Here is a 19498-nt window from a genome sequence, read left to right as displayed (position 1 = left end):
GCAGCTGAGGCTGCACTGCCCTCCTGCAACTGAGGCCCTGTACTTGAAAAACTGAAACAGGCACATGGTCAGCAACTCCTTCTGAGAAACTTGGTTTAAAACTGGCTTAAAATTAGACAGGAACTGTGTAGCACAAGTTACGTTAAAACCATCCACAGCCCAACTGAAGGATCAAGCCACAGAACCCTCTTGAACTCCTGTGATTTTTCCAGTCTCCCAAAAACAATGGTTTTCACCACACATTTGTGTGTCCCCCCCACCCCACCACAGTTCAATCTGTGCACAAATGGCAATGTCCTCTCTGAGAGGAGGAACGGAAACACTTACTCACACATTTTGGAACTGCATCAACACTTTCAGACCATGATCTTAATTTTTTTTTCAAGCTCTTGCTTGAGAGTTACTTGACATTGCAACTTCAACATTTCTTAAGTGCATGTTTATTTTGACCACCCTTTATAGCTCTCCTCCCAAGAAGCAAGCCTGAGAGTGGATTAAGTCATCTCAACTTATTTTTATAATGTCTGAACTGCAGAAATATTTATAAAATGTTGACGTCTGGAATCAGGAGGGGTTTAAAATACCAGAGCAGCAAATCCCTTAGCACTCTGGACTTACTTCATCCACAGGAAGAAACACACTGGATATTAAACGACTTTACTTGTTTGGTTTAGTTGAAATACTTAAAGATGTTCAACATAAAATGATTTCTCAACGCAGTCTGAATGAGACAAAGCATTTTTTCTCTTTAAGGAAGAGCTATGAGCAACACCTATACTTGAGGCTGTCTAACACTTGCCATATGACTGGCAAAGTTGCAGGAACAGGAGAGTTTCAAGAGACTGTTTTGATTCTTACACTGACATTGTCATTTCTACGTGAGCATCATCGTAACAGAATCATTAGTGTCAAAAGATAAAAAAGCTCCTCTATGTAATTGTAGATTTTCTCAGTTCATGCAGTGGACAATGCAAAATTGGTGAGAAAAATCTACCTGCTTGATCAGTGTGCAGCCCCCATGATTTCCAAGCACACATGCACCTCAGATTGCAACTTTTTCCTCAAAATTCATGGATTTTTTTACATATAGTGCCTATTTGTTCAAAATGTCTGGCTCAAGTGACACTGTGCCAAGTAAGCAGCACTTCCAAAAATCATTATCCTCAATTTCAGTTCTCAAAGTGAGGACACACATATCACAAGGGAACTCTTATTATAGGGAGAACTGGGAATTAACTTTAACCATAAACTCATCTGACAGATCTGACAGTTCAGTGTTCAAACCTCCTGCACTAAAAATTCTGGCAGTCTTAGGTTATTCCTCCAACACTGTCTGTGTACAGAACTGAGCTACAGCTGCAGTTACTGCATGGGGAGACACAGGTACCCACATCACCAAGACATTGGAAAAAAAAATTAAAAATCATTAAACACTTCCAAAATACTGCAGACTAAAAAAAGGGGAATGGACAGCTCTGCACTGCAGTTTGTACACTTGAGGAAGCTGGTAGGTACAATCTGATCTGGACCTCACTTCTAAGCACAAAGCTGATTTTTGTGATTATACTGTTAGAGGAAATATCAGACAAAACCCAAGAGCTGTAAACAAGTAAGACAGCAAAATTCTAGCTATATATAAAACATCAAATGCTGGTAGTGACCTCACCTATATTAGGAGTGCATCAAAAATAACTCCTGAAAATCACCAGCCCAATAATTCTAGACACTTTAAAAAGAACTTTTTTTTTAGCTCCTGTACCTATCCTCTTATCCATCCCAAACAAACACCTATTTAGAAAGAAAACTGTGCAATGATTTAATAAGCAAGATAAACAGTGATCTATACAAATAAGAAACTGAATTATTTAGTCAGAAAGTTTCTTGGTTATTAAGTCACCAGGAGCATCTGTAAATTGCATATTTATCTGAAGTCAGAATTAAGCAAAAGGTATCCAACCCTGCACTCAGATCCAAAGAGGAATCCCTGATTACCACTGCTGAGCCAGAAGACTCCAAAGGCAATACAGCCCTGGTTACTCAGCTACACCTGATAGATCCAGTTACAAGGCTGGGTGACAGAGTTACAAAGGAAATGTTAAATTGACATAAAGCCACAAAATGGAGTCATTATACAAAGAGCCAATCAGATTTTTATGCTCCAAAATTTAAAAAAGAAGCAAACTTTCCTGCAGCACAGTGGAGCTCTCCTGGCAGCTCTTCCTTCACACAATTTTGAATAAAACATAAAACCAGTCTGATTGATTACCAAGACTGAACAGACTTAACTGGCTCACCCTGATGTCATGTAATGACAGAGTCTTCACACATCAGGCAGAGGAAGAACTGAAAAATTATATACAACTTTTACTTGTGCAACGCTGTAATAAAGCTTCAATAGAAAAAAAAAAGAGTATTTTAAACTAAAATTTATTTGCATGTCTTACAGAGCTGCTGGAAGGGGCACCCAGTGCCACAGCGCTGACTGATCCCACCCTTGTCTTTCCAGAGTGTTTTAAGTGAAAATGATGGGACGCTGAATGAGCAGCAGGAAAGCAACACTTGCCCCCAACACAACTCCTGAAACATGAAGTGTGTTCTCCACATGGCTGACACCAACAAGCAGCCTCACACGAAGCAGGAGACACCACACAACAACTGCTGCCAGCAGATGCCGTGCTAAAAAAAGTCAGTGTGCAACATATTCCAAGAAACCTGCGTTCCCTGCTGATAGGAATGCTTGCAAATAAGGCATTCCCATATAAATCAGGTTTATGGATGCTTCATGTTTAGAAAATCTTGATTAAAAATAAACAGACTTTGAATATCCTTATTATGCTTTGTACTTTCCTGAAAACGGCATCACTGAAATGTACAGGCATGTTGCAACAGATTCCTGGAAAACTGACTTTGGGGATGACAGCTCATATTTGGTTTATCTTCAGTGAGTAAATACAATAAAAAGTTAGAACATATGGGGGGGAATCAGCATTTAAAAAAAAATAAATTCAACAGGAAGCAAAGAAATAGGGCTTGTAGAAATGACAACCCTGGAAGGTTCTCTCTCACAGTCCATGCTGTGACCTGCAGGCTGATCAAGAGTGGCAGCACAGTCATCACTTTTAGCCCAGAACAAGCTTTTCTAATACCCTTAAGCCCAGCTTGTCATGCCAAAGTTCTATAAGTTTGCTGCTCCCCTCTTGTTTTAAAAACCCAAAATAAAAAAAAAATTTGCAGAGACAAATACACCCCTAAAACCAAAACTTAGAGAACTTCAACAGGAAATAAAACATATTGTTCAAGAAATACTAAGAATGCACTTCATTATACCATTGGCTCTTCTGATTTTTAAACAAATATTCTAAAAACATTTTAGGCTCTGCACAACTTACACAGGTGTAAGTAATAGATGTGATCTTTACAATTTATTCCCTTAAAGGAGGAACTCTATAATGAAAAACAAGCAATTAGCAGTTCTCACTCTGATTTGGTTTCGCAGCTGCTCTGCCTCCTGCCGTAACTGTTCCAGCTCACTCATCTTCAGCCTCTATTTCTCACACTCCACTGGTGAAGAAAACCTGCCAATAAGAGGGAAGAAAAATAAGTTTCAGTATCACTTTCTCCTCTTTAAAAAACAAAACTAAATCCCCCACAAACCCATATATATATATATATATATATATTTATCCTGCCTTTGGAAAGGCTTCCAAATAGATATTCCCTTTAGTACACTGTCTTTAATGAATTTGGCAAGACTTAAATGATTTCAATCCCTGAATTACCATGAGAAGTAGAATTAAGTGAAATCTATTTTGAATATAGAAGCAACTGTCAACAGAACCACCCACTGTACTTTAAGAACCTGTTTTGTAGCAGGGCTCTGCTCACCCGCCCGGAAAACTCCGTCACAAATTCTGTGCCCCAAGATGGCAACAGAGAGCAAAGGCTGCAGGTCCCCTCAACATTCACCTCTGGGCTAAACAGGGGTGTGACACAGGCACCTTGCACAGCACAGCCAGGGCAGGCTTGGTTTTAATTACAGATGAAATTTCTGAATCATTGACTACAGCTGAAATAGCAGGTTTTCTCCAATTTTTCCCATATTTTCCCTGGGCAAGGCACAATGATGTTTTCATTTCAAAGGCCCCCCTGCAGTGAGAAGGGAAAGCAATGCCTGAACCATCCCTAAAAGCATCCTCATGCTGATACAGCCCTCAGCTGCCTAAAGCAGTTCTCATCTGAATGAGGACTCAAAGCAACCTCAATAAGAAGATCAATTAACAGTAAGACTTCATGCAGGTACACTTTCAGGTTAGTGATTTTTTTTTTTCAAATCAGATTTTGCATCAGATTTTTTTCAGTGTGTCGAACAAAGTTCCCTCAGATCAATTTTCCTCTTTATTCCCAGCACAGCAGCACAACCACTACAGAGACCTCTGAAGTCTGTTCACACACACGGAGACTTCAATATCCTTGCAGTGAAAGGAACATCAGAAAGGAACTTGCTCACAAACAAGCCAGGCACCTATTTGTAATTTTTTCATGATTGGAAAAGCACACCAGAAAGGTGATGGTGGTGGTCCCATGACATTATCTAGAAAGCCAAACCACTTCTAGCTCATAGAAGAAGAAAGACAAAAGTTTGTGAGTATTGCTCACAAAATGAAAATTGAGGAAGGAAGGAAAAGAAGCAGAAAGAAAAACCCATTCAAAACATTATTTTATGCTTATTTAGTCCACTGAAAAATGGCCAAAAAACAGAGGAAGAAGGGTCACAGAGTGTCTGGGAAGTTGTAGGGAAACCCCTTTATTAGGTCTAGATCCTGGTTCTTTGTAGTCCAGTAGTGATGTGCTCTAAAAGACTGACTCTGAAAGCTTTTCTCTATCTATAAAACACAACACTTCATAGATTGAAAAGAGTGAGAAATTTTGGTTCAAAGCAATTTACTAATAAGATAAACACCCCTGGATTAACACCTTAAACAAGTGCTTGAGAGCTAAAAAATTTCTAGCGACTCAAGAAGAAAAGTATCTTCATTAATTATCCATCTACTCCTTTTATCAATCTGAACCTCGTGCTTCACTGCAAAGTCCGTTTCAGAACAAACTCACAAACATACATAAGTTGGATCATCTCCAGATCAATATACATCCAAACCAATAACAGAAGTGGTGACTTATGTCTAACTAGTATTTCCAGCCATATGTAAACAAACTATGAGGTTTTCCTTCCTTAAACCTGTGCTCTGTTCAACTACAAAGACATTGTAATTCACATGTGAGTATTAGACTACTTCATTGACTATCATGTTCCTATTTCAGATGCCTAAACTACTTAACATTACTTAATGCACAGCAGGTATAACATAGAAGTCATCAGCACTCATGTCTGATTTTAAAAATTAAGCATTAAAAACATCCCTTTAGGACGCACATTTAATCACATACCTTTAAAGTCTATCAATTTAAATACAATCTTAATGCATTTAATGGCTATACCTCTATGAAATATAGCCCCACTTTCAGTTCTGACAGTGTCAAATTAATCTTTTCATTGTGATTTTCCTTTTTTTATCTAGAACCTACTCAAAGGTAACACAGACAAAACAATGGTCTCAAAGGTCTTAAGCCAGCCAGCCGTGCTGCCTGCCAATGTTTAGTAGTCCTGTGTGCTATTTTTAACAGAAGATAAAGATTCCTAACAGAGAAGTTGATGTGTCTCTATTTTTCTGAGAAGGGAAGTCAGCCTCTGCCCTGTGATGTGCCACACACTTGAGTGCTCTGTAAACAGTCACTTCAACACAGAGAATTATTGATCATAAAGACAGTGACAATATTCACACCTGGAAGCATGCATGGCCAGTCACAGCCACCTAAAGTCAGGGGGTTTTTTTATTCATAGGTAAAACCGTGAGCATATTAGGAAATGAGCTGTAGCACTGCACTGGCACTCGAAGTCCATCAGTGACCATCCTGCACACCAACCACAAAGTCACTGTTAGGGACTTTATTGTTACTTGTATCAGCACTGTTCACCATTAATGCCATTCCTGCACCAGCAGCTACACAGCTTTAAATTATGTTACACTTCTCCAAGTTCCTACATGGACAAAATCCAGCTCCAGAAGTCTCCTCACCCACCCACCCACGTTCAGCTATAATTTCGAAGCAAATAAAAGGACAATGACCTTTCATATTTTTTGAAAGAAATATTTTTTGTTGGTAGTGGAAAAGCCCTGGTAGCACCACTATGTTTTAAATCTGCAGGGCCTTAGCATTACTGCTCAGCAGAAACGTGTCAGTGGTTCAAGGTCAAGCTATACCTCAGTGAACAGAACGGCCTTCAAGCCAGCACACATTCCCACAAAATCCAGGTTCCTTTTAGAACTGGATTACTCCAGCTTTAAGCATTAAAGTTCCTTTCCAGTATGCAGCAGCTGAACAGCAAGCTCTGAGATATTCTTAAGCTATGTATAAACAGCAGGATACTACAGTAAACAAACTAAGTGCACAGTTTAACTATTAAATTGAAGCACATCCAACACTGTTGCATTGGCTGGCGGCAGCTCCCGATGGCCTCTGTGTTCAGATCATCCCCCACCATGAAGTATTTAGCAGAACTGGGAGTAAGATGCTTCCACTTGGGATTTTTACCTTTTTCTTTTTTTTAGTACTACTTTGATGTGCCCACAGGAAAGAACAGAAATTGAGTGGGCAGGGAGGAAGCTCTCACAGATGCCTCTGAGATTCACACTAACCCTGCAAGCAGCGTCTCCGAATTCCTGTCAAACTCCCGACTGATGTCAGCAGAATCACGACAGCAACACAGGAAGATAAAACACCTGCTTGGATGCCTGGAACTTGTGGATGCATCTGTGCCTGTTTTAATACTTCTGATGCTACAGTGATATGGTTGAAGATGTAGTTATGTCCACAGACCATTGGCTAGACTACATTTACCTGCTGTATGTTTTTAAGTGTATCAGTGAAGCACAGCAAGAACTCAGACCTGAGATGCCTGGCAGCACTGGCCAAGCAGAGGCTGCATCCTATAAACCTGTCCTCAGTGCAGAGAAGCAGGTCATCACCACAACCTCGAAGTGTGCTATTTTCCAGTGCTACGAGGCATCAGATAAACAATTTGGTTTTTATCAGATTAAATGCTGGGACTGCTTCTGCAGGGCTTACAGGGATTGCCACAATGGAGGTCATCTCTATATTGCAATTTTTTCCTCATACAAATTACTGAAAACCTCAGTGGATTCAACAAGTGTTGTACTAGGTTACAAAGGACACATGCCTGTTCGTTCTCCCCTCCAGGAAGATCAAAATACTACAGCCAGGAAGGAGCACAGCTTCACAGCCTGGAAAAAAATCTTTATTCCAAACATGAATTTCCCCAGGAGCCCTCAGTCATGGACACAGCAAAGCCACCAGCTCTTCTACCTGTATGGGCAGAAGGAGTGAGGCTTCCTCCTGCCACCTCAGGACACTGGGGTAATGTAATGCCTACCTCCCTGACTTATTCCTATTTTTAATAAATGTTGAGTCACAGAAAAAATACTCTGACTTCCCTTAGATGCAGATCCCTAGTGTTATCCGCTTTTCAGCATTCAGAGGTAGCACCTCTGATGAAGAAGTCAGATGCTTCTCTCCAAATGCAATTCATGATGTGCACGATGGACTATGAACAGCATCACCTGCTGTGGCAGGGAGGCCTCGAGGGGACAAGCAACAGGAAGGGGAAAAACTTTTTAATACCTTTGGTAGCCAGGGGTGCACCACGGCAGGACAGCCAAGGCATCAGGAAAGGGGGTCAAGGACACGAGATGATTCCATCAGAAGCAACAATACAGGGAGCAGTAACCACTGTGTAGCCAAGGCAGCACATCTCTGCCCCCAGCCATTTGCAGGCTGAACTGTCCCTCAGTGCAATTTCTCTCAGTGGACTTGTACAAGTGAATTTACTGATACCAAAACAAAGTGCCTCCCGAGGCAAAATAATTAATTAAGTCAGATTCCACTGCATATCTAGTGTCAAGAAAGCCACCGGCAGGCTTGAGATAAATTACCCCCGATTCAGTAGCAACACCATTTGCTAAGAGTTTAATTCTTCATTATACAGGCAGGCAGTGACAAATTACCACAGTTTCTTGTCTCCAAAGTACTGTCTTTACAAACTGTGGACCCAGAACACTGTGGCTGGAAAAACACCCTTTTCTCTGTAAAAACTCACTCCAAATGCACTGGAGTTCACAGTTTGATAAGACTCACTGAGCCCAGACCCCTGTGACACCCCAGCAGGCAGCAGGGCAGGACACAGTGCCTACACAAGCTGGGATGCAGAGAGTTCATCAGACAGGACCTGCTGACCCCATGGCACTGAGCAGAGGGCTGGCACAGGGACCAAGAGCTGATGGAGCTCTGGAAAGCCAGGAAATAGGCTGCTATTTGCAGGTTACTCGAAGCAGAATAGCCAGGCATGCAGTGATAGGAACCTTTAGTTCTATTTCAAGTATTTCTGTCTCAGAGAAGATTACAGTTTACAAACTAAGTAATTTATATTCTTAAAAATAAAAGAAGTATTTAAAAAAACGGGCACTTTCACTTGCCTTGGCAAGCTTAGCCTATTCCCCTGTAAAATCACCATATACATAGGACGGAAAAAAATTACTAGAGAAGTGTAAATATGCCCCTCCCCACAGCAAAGCATTACTATTTTTGTGTCAAATATATAGAGATTAAAGGGACTGCAGAAAGTGTAACTAGATTCTTAAGAGCTATCAACTCAAGAGTTATTTGGGTAAGAATTTCATCGTGTATCAAAAAATCAGTCCTTCAGAATTGAAATTAGTGCTTACCTATACATATCAATTTTAGTTTTTCAACTCATACACAGCAAGATCTCACGAGTGATCAAGAGACAGCAGCAGAAAGAGAGGTTTCACATAACTTTCATGTGATCCTTCCTACTAATGATCACACAGGTGGCTAAACATAAGGAATGCTAACTACAGCACCTTACTAATTATAGGAGAAAGACACCAAGGCATACCCCAGCTTTCTCTCAAAGGAGATATATTGGTAACTCACACACATTCAGGCTTTGGGCCACAAAACCTTTATATGCTGAAGTTGCTTGTGTAAATTTACCTGCTTGTCTCCTGTGAGTGCTGACAGTGTTTGCAGGGGTGGACAGTGGGGTGCTGGCTCTGAAGCTGAGCCCTGCCAGCACACACAGACCAATACTTCATATATTCAGGATGTGCCAAAGAAGATTTTCATAAAACACTTCTTCATTTAGTACTAAACAAGACTTTGGCAGCTTTGCCCACTCATTTATGTCTCCCCAAACCCAGGAATAGAGAAGAAAAACACAGAGAGGTTTTATTTCTTGCAGCCTGAAGGCAATGGGTTTGACATATTGGAGAACAGTTCAAAATCTACAAACTTGGACATGGTGGACAAAGCTTTATATAAAGTGAAATCTCTGCCTGCACAACAGTCACTTAAAGTAAATGCATTAATGCTGTGCTGCAGTTACAGACCTTCATATAGGAAGTCTTTCAGCTAGAATTCTACATAAAATATTTTCTGCAGCAGAGCTGTTTGAGGACCACACACAGCTCTCCACTGAGGAAAATTAAACATGTAATGGCTTTTTTTACTATACCTTGGCCCTATGTTGTCTCTCCTGTTGCTCAAAGAGACCTTTCCAGCTATCCATTTTCCCAAGCATCCTTTGTTCTGACTTGTAGCTGTACTGCATCAATAAAGACAACAAAGCAAGGAGCCTTTATATTGGTCAACTAATACTTGAATAACAGCAGAGAGAGGCTGGGATAAGTTGAAATACCAGTATGTAGGGGCTGTAATTGTGCCATTGGGTACCTTGCCCTTTTTCTCTCCTCTCAAACCTCTTCAGTTCACCTCCTTCCTTTCTTTATCTTTAATGTATACTTTTGAGGGATGCACTAGTTACAGAATATCTTACCCATCTCAGTAGAGAATAATGATTATTAATTTTAAAATGGTTACCATTTATAAAATAACCCTGGAAATCCTAACAGAATATTTTCCCTACGTTATTTTAATTTTGCAAGATGGAATTAATCGTCACAGTGATTTCTGAGCCCTGGGCACATGCACAGGAGAGTTCTCCCATATTCAGGGCCTCTGGTCTCCCCAAGAAGAAAACAGGAAGCAGCCTGGGTGTGACCTCGCTCGCTGAGGTCAGCGCTATTGTTGCACTTCTGCACATTTTGGAAGTGTTTTAAAGTGATATGTCTCCATTATAGCTTTGGTACAAAAACAGGAAATAATCAACCAACGCCTCTCGAGAGGAAGGGTATGAGCAGAACTTACTTAAACACCCATTTCTCCAACAGACACCGTCCCCAGTTTTAAGGAACTGATGTGAGTGTGTGCTCAAAATTGAATGTACAGCTGGAAAGGAGAGGCCGCAAGACACACTCACAAGCAAACAATGAATCAGTGGGATTTGAGAGTGTTCCCTCTTCGTGTGCCCACATGCCCCGTGCAGTTACATCAGGAACACAACCCCACCCACCAACTGGGTGGCAGAAGCAGTTTCAAGACAACAATATTGCTCCTTCCTTCCTTGGCCGAAACACCTAGTACCTACACATCACAAACATAAATATGTGCCATTTGACACACATGTAGCTACTCAGCTGGTGATTTTAGTATGACTTTGAAACAAAGCCTGCCACATCAAAACACCTCCATTTACCACAATAACTCCTTGGTGTTGTGAACAGAAGTAATTTCGATGAGACAAATACAAACATCTGTGTTCACCTTCAGACTTCAGTGCTGTGAGGATCAACCTCTGGTGTGTTTCAGTCACAGAGCTGGGTTTGATGACTGGTTTTATTACGGTTGCCATGGAAGACAAACAGACCGACAAATACCGACCTTGTTAACAGCAGTCACAAAACAGACAAAGGAAATCACAGTTGAGAAGTTTGAGTGAAATAATTCTTAAGTTTGCTAGCAAAAAACCATCAGTAACTTTAGACTTTTACCCTTCTTTATGCAGTAGGCTGGCATTTCATGAGACTGGTGTCTGAAGCTCAGAGATTTGAGAGTTTATTTCTAAAACCCAACTGAAAGTCTAAGCCAAGTACATTCATAAAACATATAGAAAGCCCCTACTCTTCTTTGCCCACACACACTAGATTCTAGAAAAAATAAACCAAGAAATTCAGTGTTGAGCACAAGGCTGAGAAAAGCACAGGAAGGAAGGAATTTTTAAAAGTCATGAATATTTCACAGTCCAAAAGAGTGATTTTTCCAAAATTAACATTTTTGCATCTTATGCTCATTATGTTTGTTTCCAGGTCAAAATGTTTTGGTACATAAGCACAGATTTATTTTTATCACACTCCCTGCAAACAGAACTTCATGTGAAATTCAAATTGTCTTCAGCAACTATAATAACAATTCCCCAGTAAAAACCTGGTTCACTGACCTCAGGACACTCCATCACTGAACAAATTATTAATGGTTTTGCAATTCAAAACATCTAAGAAGTGGCAAGAAAGATCTTAATGAAGCAGAAAGATATAACCCTAACTAAGAAGACAGTGATGGTTCCAGTCCAATTTCTTCCTTGGGCACAGACAGGTGGACACACATAGGGAGTGAGCTGAGATTTTTTGTCTTTTCAAATACCCAGCCATACCCAGAGGCTATTCTAACATTTTACTAGGAAAAATGTACTGCAGAGTGACAATTCAAAGCCATTTTGAAAGACCCTCATTTACATTAAAATCCATCTCTAAACAAGTTTGATTTTGGATTTTTTTAGGGGCCAGCACATTGGTGTTTACTGAAGTGGCATCATGGAGGGCCAAGCAGTGCTATGCATATAAAATGTGGTCTGGCACCTACGGGCACAAAAGATTACTGAGGCAGCCTCCTGTTATCTGAGAGAGAGCAGACTGCACAGTGTGCATAAAAGGCACCAAGCACACAGATAATTTTAGGTTTAAAGTCAATGGAGAAAATACACATTAAGAGAAACTAGTAGTGTCTCCAGGAAAAGTGCCTCGATTCAACTCGGATGACTATTCACTCGACTGCAACAATTTCTGGCTGACAGTTTTTGCAAGTGGAGCGTTCTCACACACTTGAGGAGCAGAAAGCCCAGCAGTACCAGTTACACACACATTGCATCCTTTCAAACTCATCACCAGCTCGGGAAAAACCACGGATCTGATCTATACATAGTGCTGAGCACCCTTCCCTCCTCCTCCCCATTCAGCACCACACACACTCCTTGGTACCGAAGTTACAGAAGGCATTATGTGTTCACAGCACCACGCAGCTGGAACACTCAGCTGGACTCTTTCATACAGAAACAAGGGAATAGAAGCACTTGCCTTTTTTTTTTTTAATACAGATTATCCAAAGATCAGACAAAACTGTCTCCCTCAGGTCCAATTTTAATTTTGCTTTTGGTTCCCAATACATTTCTGGTCAATTACTTGTGATTTGAAGCCACAAAAATTAAGTTCTCTTCCAGATTAGAGTTCAAGCTACTTCAGAAGGGTTTTCTAAATATTTTTTTTTGAGATACATATTGTCATAAGCCTTTTAAGAAAAACAACTATCACAAACCTCACTTTACAGAATGATTAGAAATCTCATGCTACAAAGTAAAAACCCTATGTACTGTTTTTTCACCCCTATTAATGCAAGAATGAGATTAAGACTACATGGGCTGTTTAACTACTTCAGGTACCACTTGTGATGAGATGGATGTATCTAACCCATACTCTTCTGAATTGTTTTTGATGTTTCTCAAGCAGTAATGCCTGTTTTCAAACAGCTGCTTTTTAAAGAAGATACTACATCCAATATTTAGGAAACATGTTATGTTAAGGAAATAAGGAGGACTAGGTTCCTAACTATCTCCACACTTGCAGGATTCTCAAAATAAAGGCTGTCTCTGTAGTTGGGAGTAATTTTTAACTGGCCATAATTGAGAAATTACCCACCTGCCTACTGGAAAGAAAGTAACCCTAGATGAAGTTTCCAACAGAACAGGATAGAGAAACAAAATGCTGCTGCTAAGAAGTACAATATTCCCAACTGTAGCAGTCTTCCACAAAGGATCACTTTTTTATTTTTTAATGAAAACTTTTTCATGAAAGCATGATGCTCACTAGCCTATAAATAGCAGTATTCCCCTGTGGAGACAAAGCCTAAGGTTATAGACAGGAATAACCAGTCAGGTACCATGGCCTCAAGAGAGCCCATGGCTCCAACAACCTGCTTTGCTGCAGGATATCTTTCCAATCCACTGGAACTGCTGTTCTTGTAAGTGCTTCCCACGTACATCAGTCACAGTGAGAGGGGTCAACAGCAGCTCAGCTGAGTGCATCATCTCTGCTCTGGCCTTCACCACAGACCAGACACTGTTCTTGGAAGACTTTTGGTTTTGGTGTTTGAGATATGCATACTACCATTTTTGGAGTTTTTCTCAGCAGTGGTGACTGAAAGATTAGTAAAAATGGCTAAACAGTCTTGACCTCCTGCTTCCAGAAGCTACAAGCAAAGCACAGTGGTACCAGACTGAATGAAAAGGCAAACATTAGCCACAGCTCTGAAACCCTTCGGCAATTTAAGTGTTTGCTGAGGCTGTTGGCCTTTCAGCTGTCACCCTGTCCAAGTTACCAGGAAGGGCTATGACCAGGTTTCTGTAGAGACTGAGAACAGAAAATTGCTCAAGCTTCTGAAGCAGCATCAGGAGCAAAAGTCAACTTTCTTCACTCCGTCCCTTTCCAATGTGTGTGTTTGGCTTTTGATGCCCATCAGTCTGCATTTGTAATGAAGTCTAATAGATGAGCAGGAAAAAACCCCTTAATGACTTCCCCTCTCCAGCTACCCAACCTTCCCAACTAGCTGCTTTTTCCTAAAGTGTGGGGATCAGCAGCTAAGCACTCACATCATTAAATACTCCTTTACAGTCCATTTAGTTTGGTCTTGAATTTTATTTTTATTCTGCTGTACAAAAATAAAGAAACAACCTGGCTCCCTCTTTTGGGCTGCTTCCAAGACAAGAGAGGAGTTTTCCCTCTTCCGTTCCATATCTTAGAAATTAAGGTTGTTTTTGTAGCACCCAAAATCGTAGTTTTACTTCCTGGCCACCTCATTCTCCACACTTTGGAGTGGTTTTGTATTTAGAAAGCTTGTAACCAAACTACTCAAAAGAGCACTGGAGAAGTTTCTTGCCCCACAAGCATCAGGAAGATTAAAAAGGAGCATTTAATATCCTATAAAATGCTGAAACACTTCCTTGTGGACCACCACTCTTCTCCCCTGAGATTGTCAGGAGCACCCCCACTCCTGCTGTGTCCTTCCCACCATTCCAATGGAGGGAAAATGGTACTAACATCATTATTAGTTTCTTGACATTCTAGGGCATCTGGACTTTAAGCTGTCATGGAAACTTTCCTGTGCTATTTCTGAACTCTGCCTAACGTTGAGATTGCAACAAAACTCCATCAGATCTTCTACCACCTCCCCTTCCCATCAGCACCATGCACATGCAAAGGAAAGGGCTCCACTTTGCATTCTTAAGAGCAGCACAACATAAATACATGTTCCTAAACCTAATTTATAATTGGGGGGGAAGCTTTTATACAATAAAACTACCTAAAACCTAGCATACCCCAAATTACTAATTTTTTAGTACTCTGACAGTACATTGCACTGTCAAAACTGTATGTCAGAGCACCAAAAGTTATCAAAATCATTAGATGCACACAGAGGCTCTAAAATTAGTGTGTGAAATCAGATTTTGACAAACATAGCTTCTATATATATGGAATTGAAATACTTTTTTTCAGCTCAACAACAACTAAGCCCAACTTAAATCAAGAATCTGTAGGAAGAAAAATGTCTTCCTATTCCAAACTAGGAATAAAATTGGTTTATATGAACAATCACTCAAAGCAATCAATCATGACGGAAAGGGTCAACAGAAAAATACTCAGATCAAACAGTTCTTTTAAACAAACCAATTTTAAATACCATGTGTGTTTCAACAATAGATCATAAATGAGTACCTTTAATTTTAATGCAAGACTTTAGATGTGTATAAATACCACACACATTGCATTTTAACATGTAAAAAGAAAACTACACAGGTGCAATTTATGCTAATTACTATATTAAAAATAAATAACCAAATAAATACATATAGGGCAGCAAAAGCATATACAAAAATTAATCCAACAAGAATTAAATCATCAAGTTATCCTGAAATTGCTTGGGTGCTCTGTGCTGACCACCTGAACCAATAAGTGCACGATGGAAATGAACCAGGCAGGTCCAAGACTTCCCACTCCTGATTGTGAGGAGGTGATTTGTTCTTGTAAAGCTGCCAAGCCTGTCACCGAGAGCAGCTCCAAGACCTTCAATCTCATTTAAGAAGCACATTCAATCATGGGATTGATCTGATGATTTCATTTTGTTCCCCTCCCTCCCCATTTGAAAATTAAAATCTTATCATTTTAAACTTAACATTACTCAGCTCTTTTAATGTTTCAAAACAGTGGGATTCAAAATGACTCAAACACTTGGCTTACATTGAAAATCCATATGATTAATATTTGTTTGAGATCCAACATAAGAAGGAGGGGAAAACTACAGTTTCTGCAAACTGGCAAACCTATTCTGCCCCCTAAACAACTAATTTTATGTAATAGGTGGAAAGTTAAAAGTGCCTTTTGCTCTTCAATAAAATCAGGCATTTCTATCTTTCCCCTTCTTTCCATCTGAAGTCCTTTCAGAAGGCAACATACAGATTGCAAGAGTTACAGTAACTGAATAAAAATTTGGTTTACTATATGTCAGCATTTCACTTACTTTTGGAAGCCAGAGAAATCGTAAGGGAAACGAAACTGTCGCCAGTGAACTGCACAACCATTTGCTAGCAAATGTCCATCTGTATTTCTATTAATTCTCTCTTTCACCAACCTCGAGCCCAGTTCTCTCTACGGTATTTCCCACAGTAACTACAGCGATTCACAACAATCAGCAGCACATCGAGTGTCATTGATGGCACCCGAGCTGACATTCTTTCAGAGCATTAAGAAGTTCCCCCCTTGGTTTTCTGTTTCAGGCTCTCTGCAAAGACAGTTTGGTTGTTTGAACACTGCTGAACACATGAACCCAAGCCTAAGCCTAAACAGCACCATCTTTTTAATTAAAGCTGCAGCTTTGTGCAGCACTGCCTCGTGTTATCTAGAAAGCTCCGTGAGCTCCCTGCACTGGTATCAGGTACCAAACCACAGCCTTGAGAGAACAGCACACACTCAATGCTTTTGGTGATCATTTGCTTTAGCTCTGTTTCAAATCTTTCACATAAATTCTATTACAAAACTCTAGGTTGCAAAACACAGAAGTTTCATACAAGGACAAAACAATAACAACTAAATTTAATTACACACTTCGGAAGATGAAGTAAGTGACAACAGGTCTGCATCTAATTAGAGGAGTGAAAAATTTTGGTGGAACTTAAAAAATATTTTTTTGATTGGCAATACTATGCATACTTTCTAAACAGCCAGTTCTGGGCTCTTGGGAGCTGCATTAATCTGAGCATTGATATTCCCAGACAGTATTAAGTACAAAACACAATCACTGCATTATCACTGTCCCTAAGTATTTACATTCCAGGAGCATGCACTGCATGTCAAGTTCAGAGATTCTGAATTTCTTACTAGTTTGATAACACATTTTAAAGTGACACCTCAGATATAAAAAAAGAATAAATCAAATTACCATCTTCAGTGACACAATAGTCATAAATTAAGACTCTGGCAGAGAAGACAGTAACTGAGGAAGATCACCACTTCTCTACATACTGTGGGGGTTTTTTGTATTTTTATTTCTTCAAAATCTTATATTTATAAATTTTGTGGCATTTAAAAAAATTCCATAATGGGTTGGGAGAGAACTATGTGGTTCTGTAATTAAAAATATTTTTGCAAGGTTTTCTAGTCCCACGTTTTTCTTTAGAAACTGTTTGGAAAATTAAAATACTTGGACAAAATAAACATTAAATATAGGAGTACTCAACTAAGCAACATGAACATACAGTTGAAACTTTCATAATCCAACATAAATATGACATTTGCGGCCAACAATTTCTTACTTAAGATCTAAATGACCTGAGCAGTCCATCAAGACCAAGCCCTCAGGAAAGAGCTAAACTAGAGAAAGAACAGCAGTTATTTGCTGTAGCACTTTTACAATATAGAATACAGAAAAAGACATCTCTATAACCTGAAACTCAGTATTTTCGTGATTAACAGATGAAAGTTATTATTATAGTAGCCTTGGTTCTCAACCTATTGAATCTCTATAAGCCATCTGTATTATCCACTGTAAAAACTGCTCATTTTAAAGAAATAATAATTTAATACTGCCTATAGTTTGCCTTAGTAGGCTCACAGTGAGACATGTCCATATATTTATGATCTCCCTCATTTTCCTGGCCCCCTTCTTCCAAGATACCATCAGTCTGTTCTTTGGAAGCACAAATTAACTTCACCACAACTATGGTGCTTAAGAATCACAAACAAACATTGCAAAAACCCACTGAAGATTCCCATCCCATTAAAAGGCTTTCAGGACTATGAGAGCTTGTCATGTGGTTTGTTTCATTTTAATTTGTTGATATAGTTATTATTCCTGCTAACATGACTTCAGACTTCCCCAACTCTAACCAGTAATTAGAGCCACTGTAGCTGTCCCTTCACTGTCACATTAGTGACCACCTTTTACATCACTTCCCGTACTTCTGGTGGAAGTCTGGGAGCAGATTCAGGTTTTCCTCTGAACACTGATGATTTTGCAGACTCATGTTTCCCGATATTCCCACTATTTCCCATAAGAACTGCCAAAATTCCTGGATCCTATACTGATATTTAGGGAAGTATATGAAATTCTAGAAAGCACATCAAATGCTCTTGTGGTAACTCCGTGGATGTTGCATGAGGCAACCCCTACAAACCAGAACAAGCTTGTGCTGACAACTGGCAGAGCAGGAAAAGCACCCAACTACCACTGGGAACCCCTTACTTCTCAGAGCAATCCCTCTGATCCCTCCCTTCACATTCCCAGCAGGAAACAGACAAAACGTTTTTCAAAGCAGAGACCAAACTGGAACACAGAACTCCACTGAACACATAAATCCCACCAGACTCAGAAAACTACAGTTCTTGTCTCTCCCAACGCTTTTACGGCAGGTTTTAGAGGTTGGTACCTGCCTCCTCTCTCTCTGCTCCATTTTGCCATTCTTTTCCCTCCTTTTCCCAATACTCTCTACTGAGCAGAGAACAACTACTCCTGTTACTTCAGAAACTGATTATATATAATCAAATACTAATAATGAATGCACTTTTCCCCTCAACTCATACTGAGCTTTGAGACTTACCCTGCTCCTACTTCAGAAATGAAAACCCTCCTGGAAAATTGTCTTTTCCAAGCTACAATAATCAGTCTAATAAAAGACAACATGTCTATTCTCAAACTGTATCATCAACAGGAGGGAATGGATCAGAGGCTTATCTTGCATTAGTTCAGGTAATATTACAGCATAAACTAAACTTGTTGTCTACCACATTTATATCTGGTAGCAATTTGGAAAAGCAGTTTGGAGGCTTTTCTAAAAACTAAAGAAGCTGATAACCTCAGCCATAAGTACAATTATAAAAAAGCATATTTTGGAAAAAAAGAATCTGGATGTGGAAACCAGCAATACCTATGAAGTATGACACAAAAAGCATCTAATGACTTTGCACTTTTCCTAAAGACGGGGAGTACCTTCGCATCCACCCTTGTCAAACCAATTCACGGAATGCTGACATCAAGACAAGCTCTAGGCAGGCACAGAAATGGAAAAGAGAGAGGAGAGCTTCCCTACATATTCCATAAGCCTGGGAACTGCCTGTTGCTGCCAGACTTCCAAACCTGCACCGCGAGTCCAGCCGATCCCGCTGGGATGGCAGGCGCGTCCTGCACGGGTCAGCACTGCCCACCTGGGACTTCCAGCGCCAGGGCTGTCTCTCCCGACCCCCGGGCACCGAGCACCGCTCCCCGGGCGGGGAGCAGCCCCGAGGCTCCGCAGCCCAGCGGTGCCACCCGGACCTGCCGCTCCCGGGGGTCGCTGCCCCCGCCCCGCCCGGGACAATGAGCCTTCCCCTCCCTTCCGCTCCCCCGGCACCACCCCAAGGACCCTCCCCAGGCCCTGCCCCTGCCCTTCCCCGCCGAGCCCCGGGCGCAGCCCCGCGTTGTGCCCGCGCTCCGGGACCGTGTGATGCTGCCCACCCCCCACCGCTCCCGGCGGACCCGGCACCGCGCCCGTCCCCGCCCGCGGGGCTTCACCTGCCGGGGGTCTCCGGGCGCTGCCGGCGGCACCGCCCGAGCGCTGCCTCCCCCCGCGCTGCAGTGGTGCCGCCCC

General features: G+C 40.9%; 1 protein-coding gene across 5 annotated transcripts in view; it reads right to left on the bottom strand.

Annotated features, from left to right (window-relative positions):
* Positions 1 to 19498, bottom strand: part of GNB4 (G protein subunit beta 4) — a 67585-nt gene that overhangs the window by 11680 nt on the left and 36407 nt on the right. For 2 of the 5 annotated variants that reach the window (XM_027685416.1, XM_027685415.1), the window contains exon 2: positions 3479 to 3575. In XM_027685416.1, coding sequence (XP_027541217.1) covers positions 3479 to 3535 — 57 coding nt within the window. In that variant the 5' untranslated portion in view covers positions 3536 to 3575. Of the gene's footprint in view, positions 1 to 3478; positions 3576 to 6320; positions 6734 to 12191; positions 12424 to 19008; positions 19031 to 19498 lie in introns of those variants that run through there. The other 3 variants (XM_027685419.1, XM_027685417.1, XM_027685418.1) reach the window with 3 other exon arrangements.

This window comes from Neopelma chrysocephalum, unplaced genomic scaffold, assembly GCF_003984885.1.
Source record: "Neopelma chrysocephalum unplaced genomic scaffold, ASM398488v2 Primary Assembly neopelma1_69, whole genome shotgun sequence".
NCBI classification, from domain to species: domain Eukaryota; kingdom Metazoa; phylum Chordata; class Aves; order Passeriformes; family Pipridae; genus Neopelma; species Neopelma chrysocephalum.
Note: the sequence above shows the minus strand (reverse complement) of the source record. Positions and strands in the feature narration are given on the sequence as shown.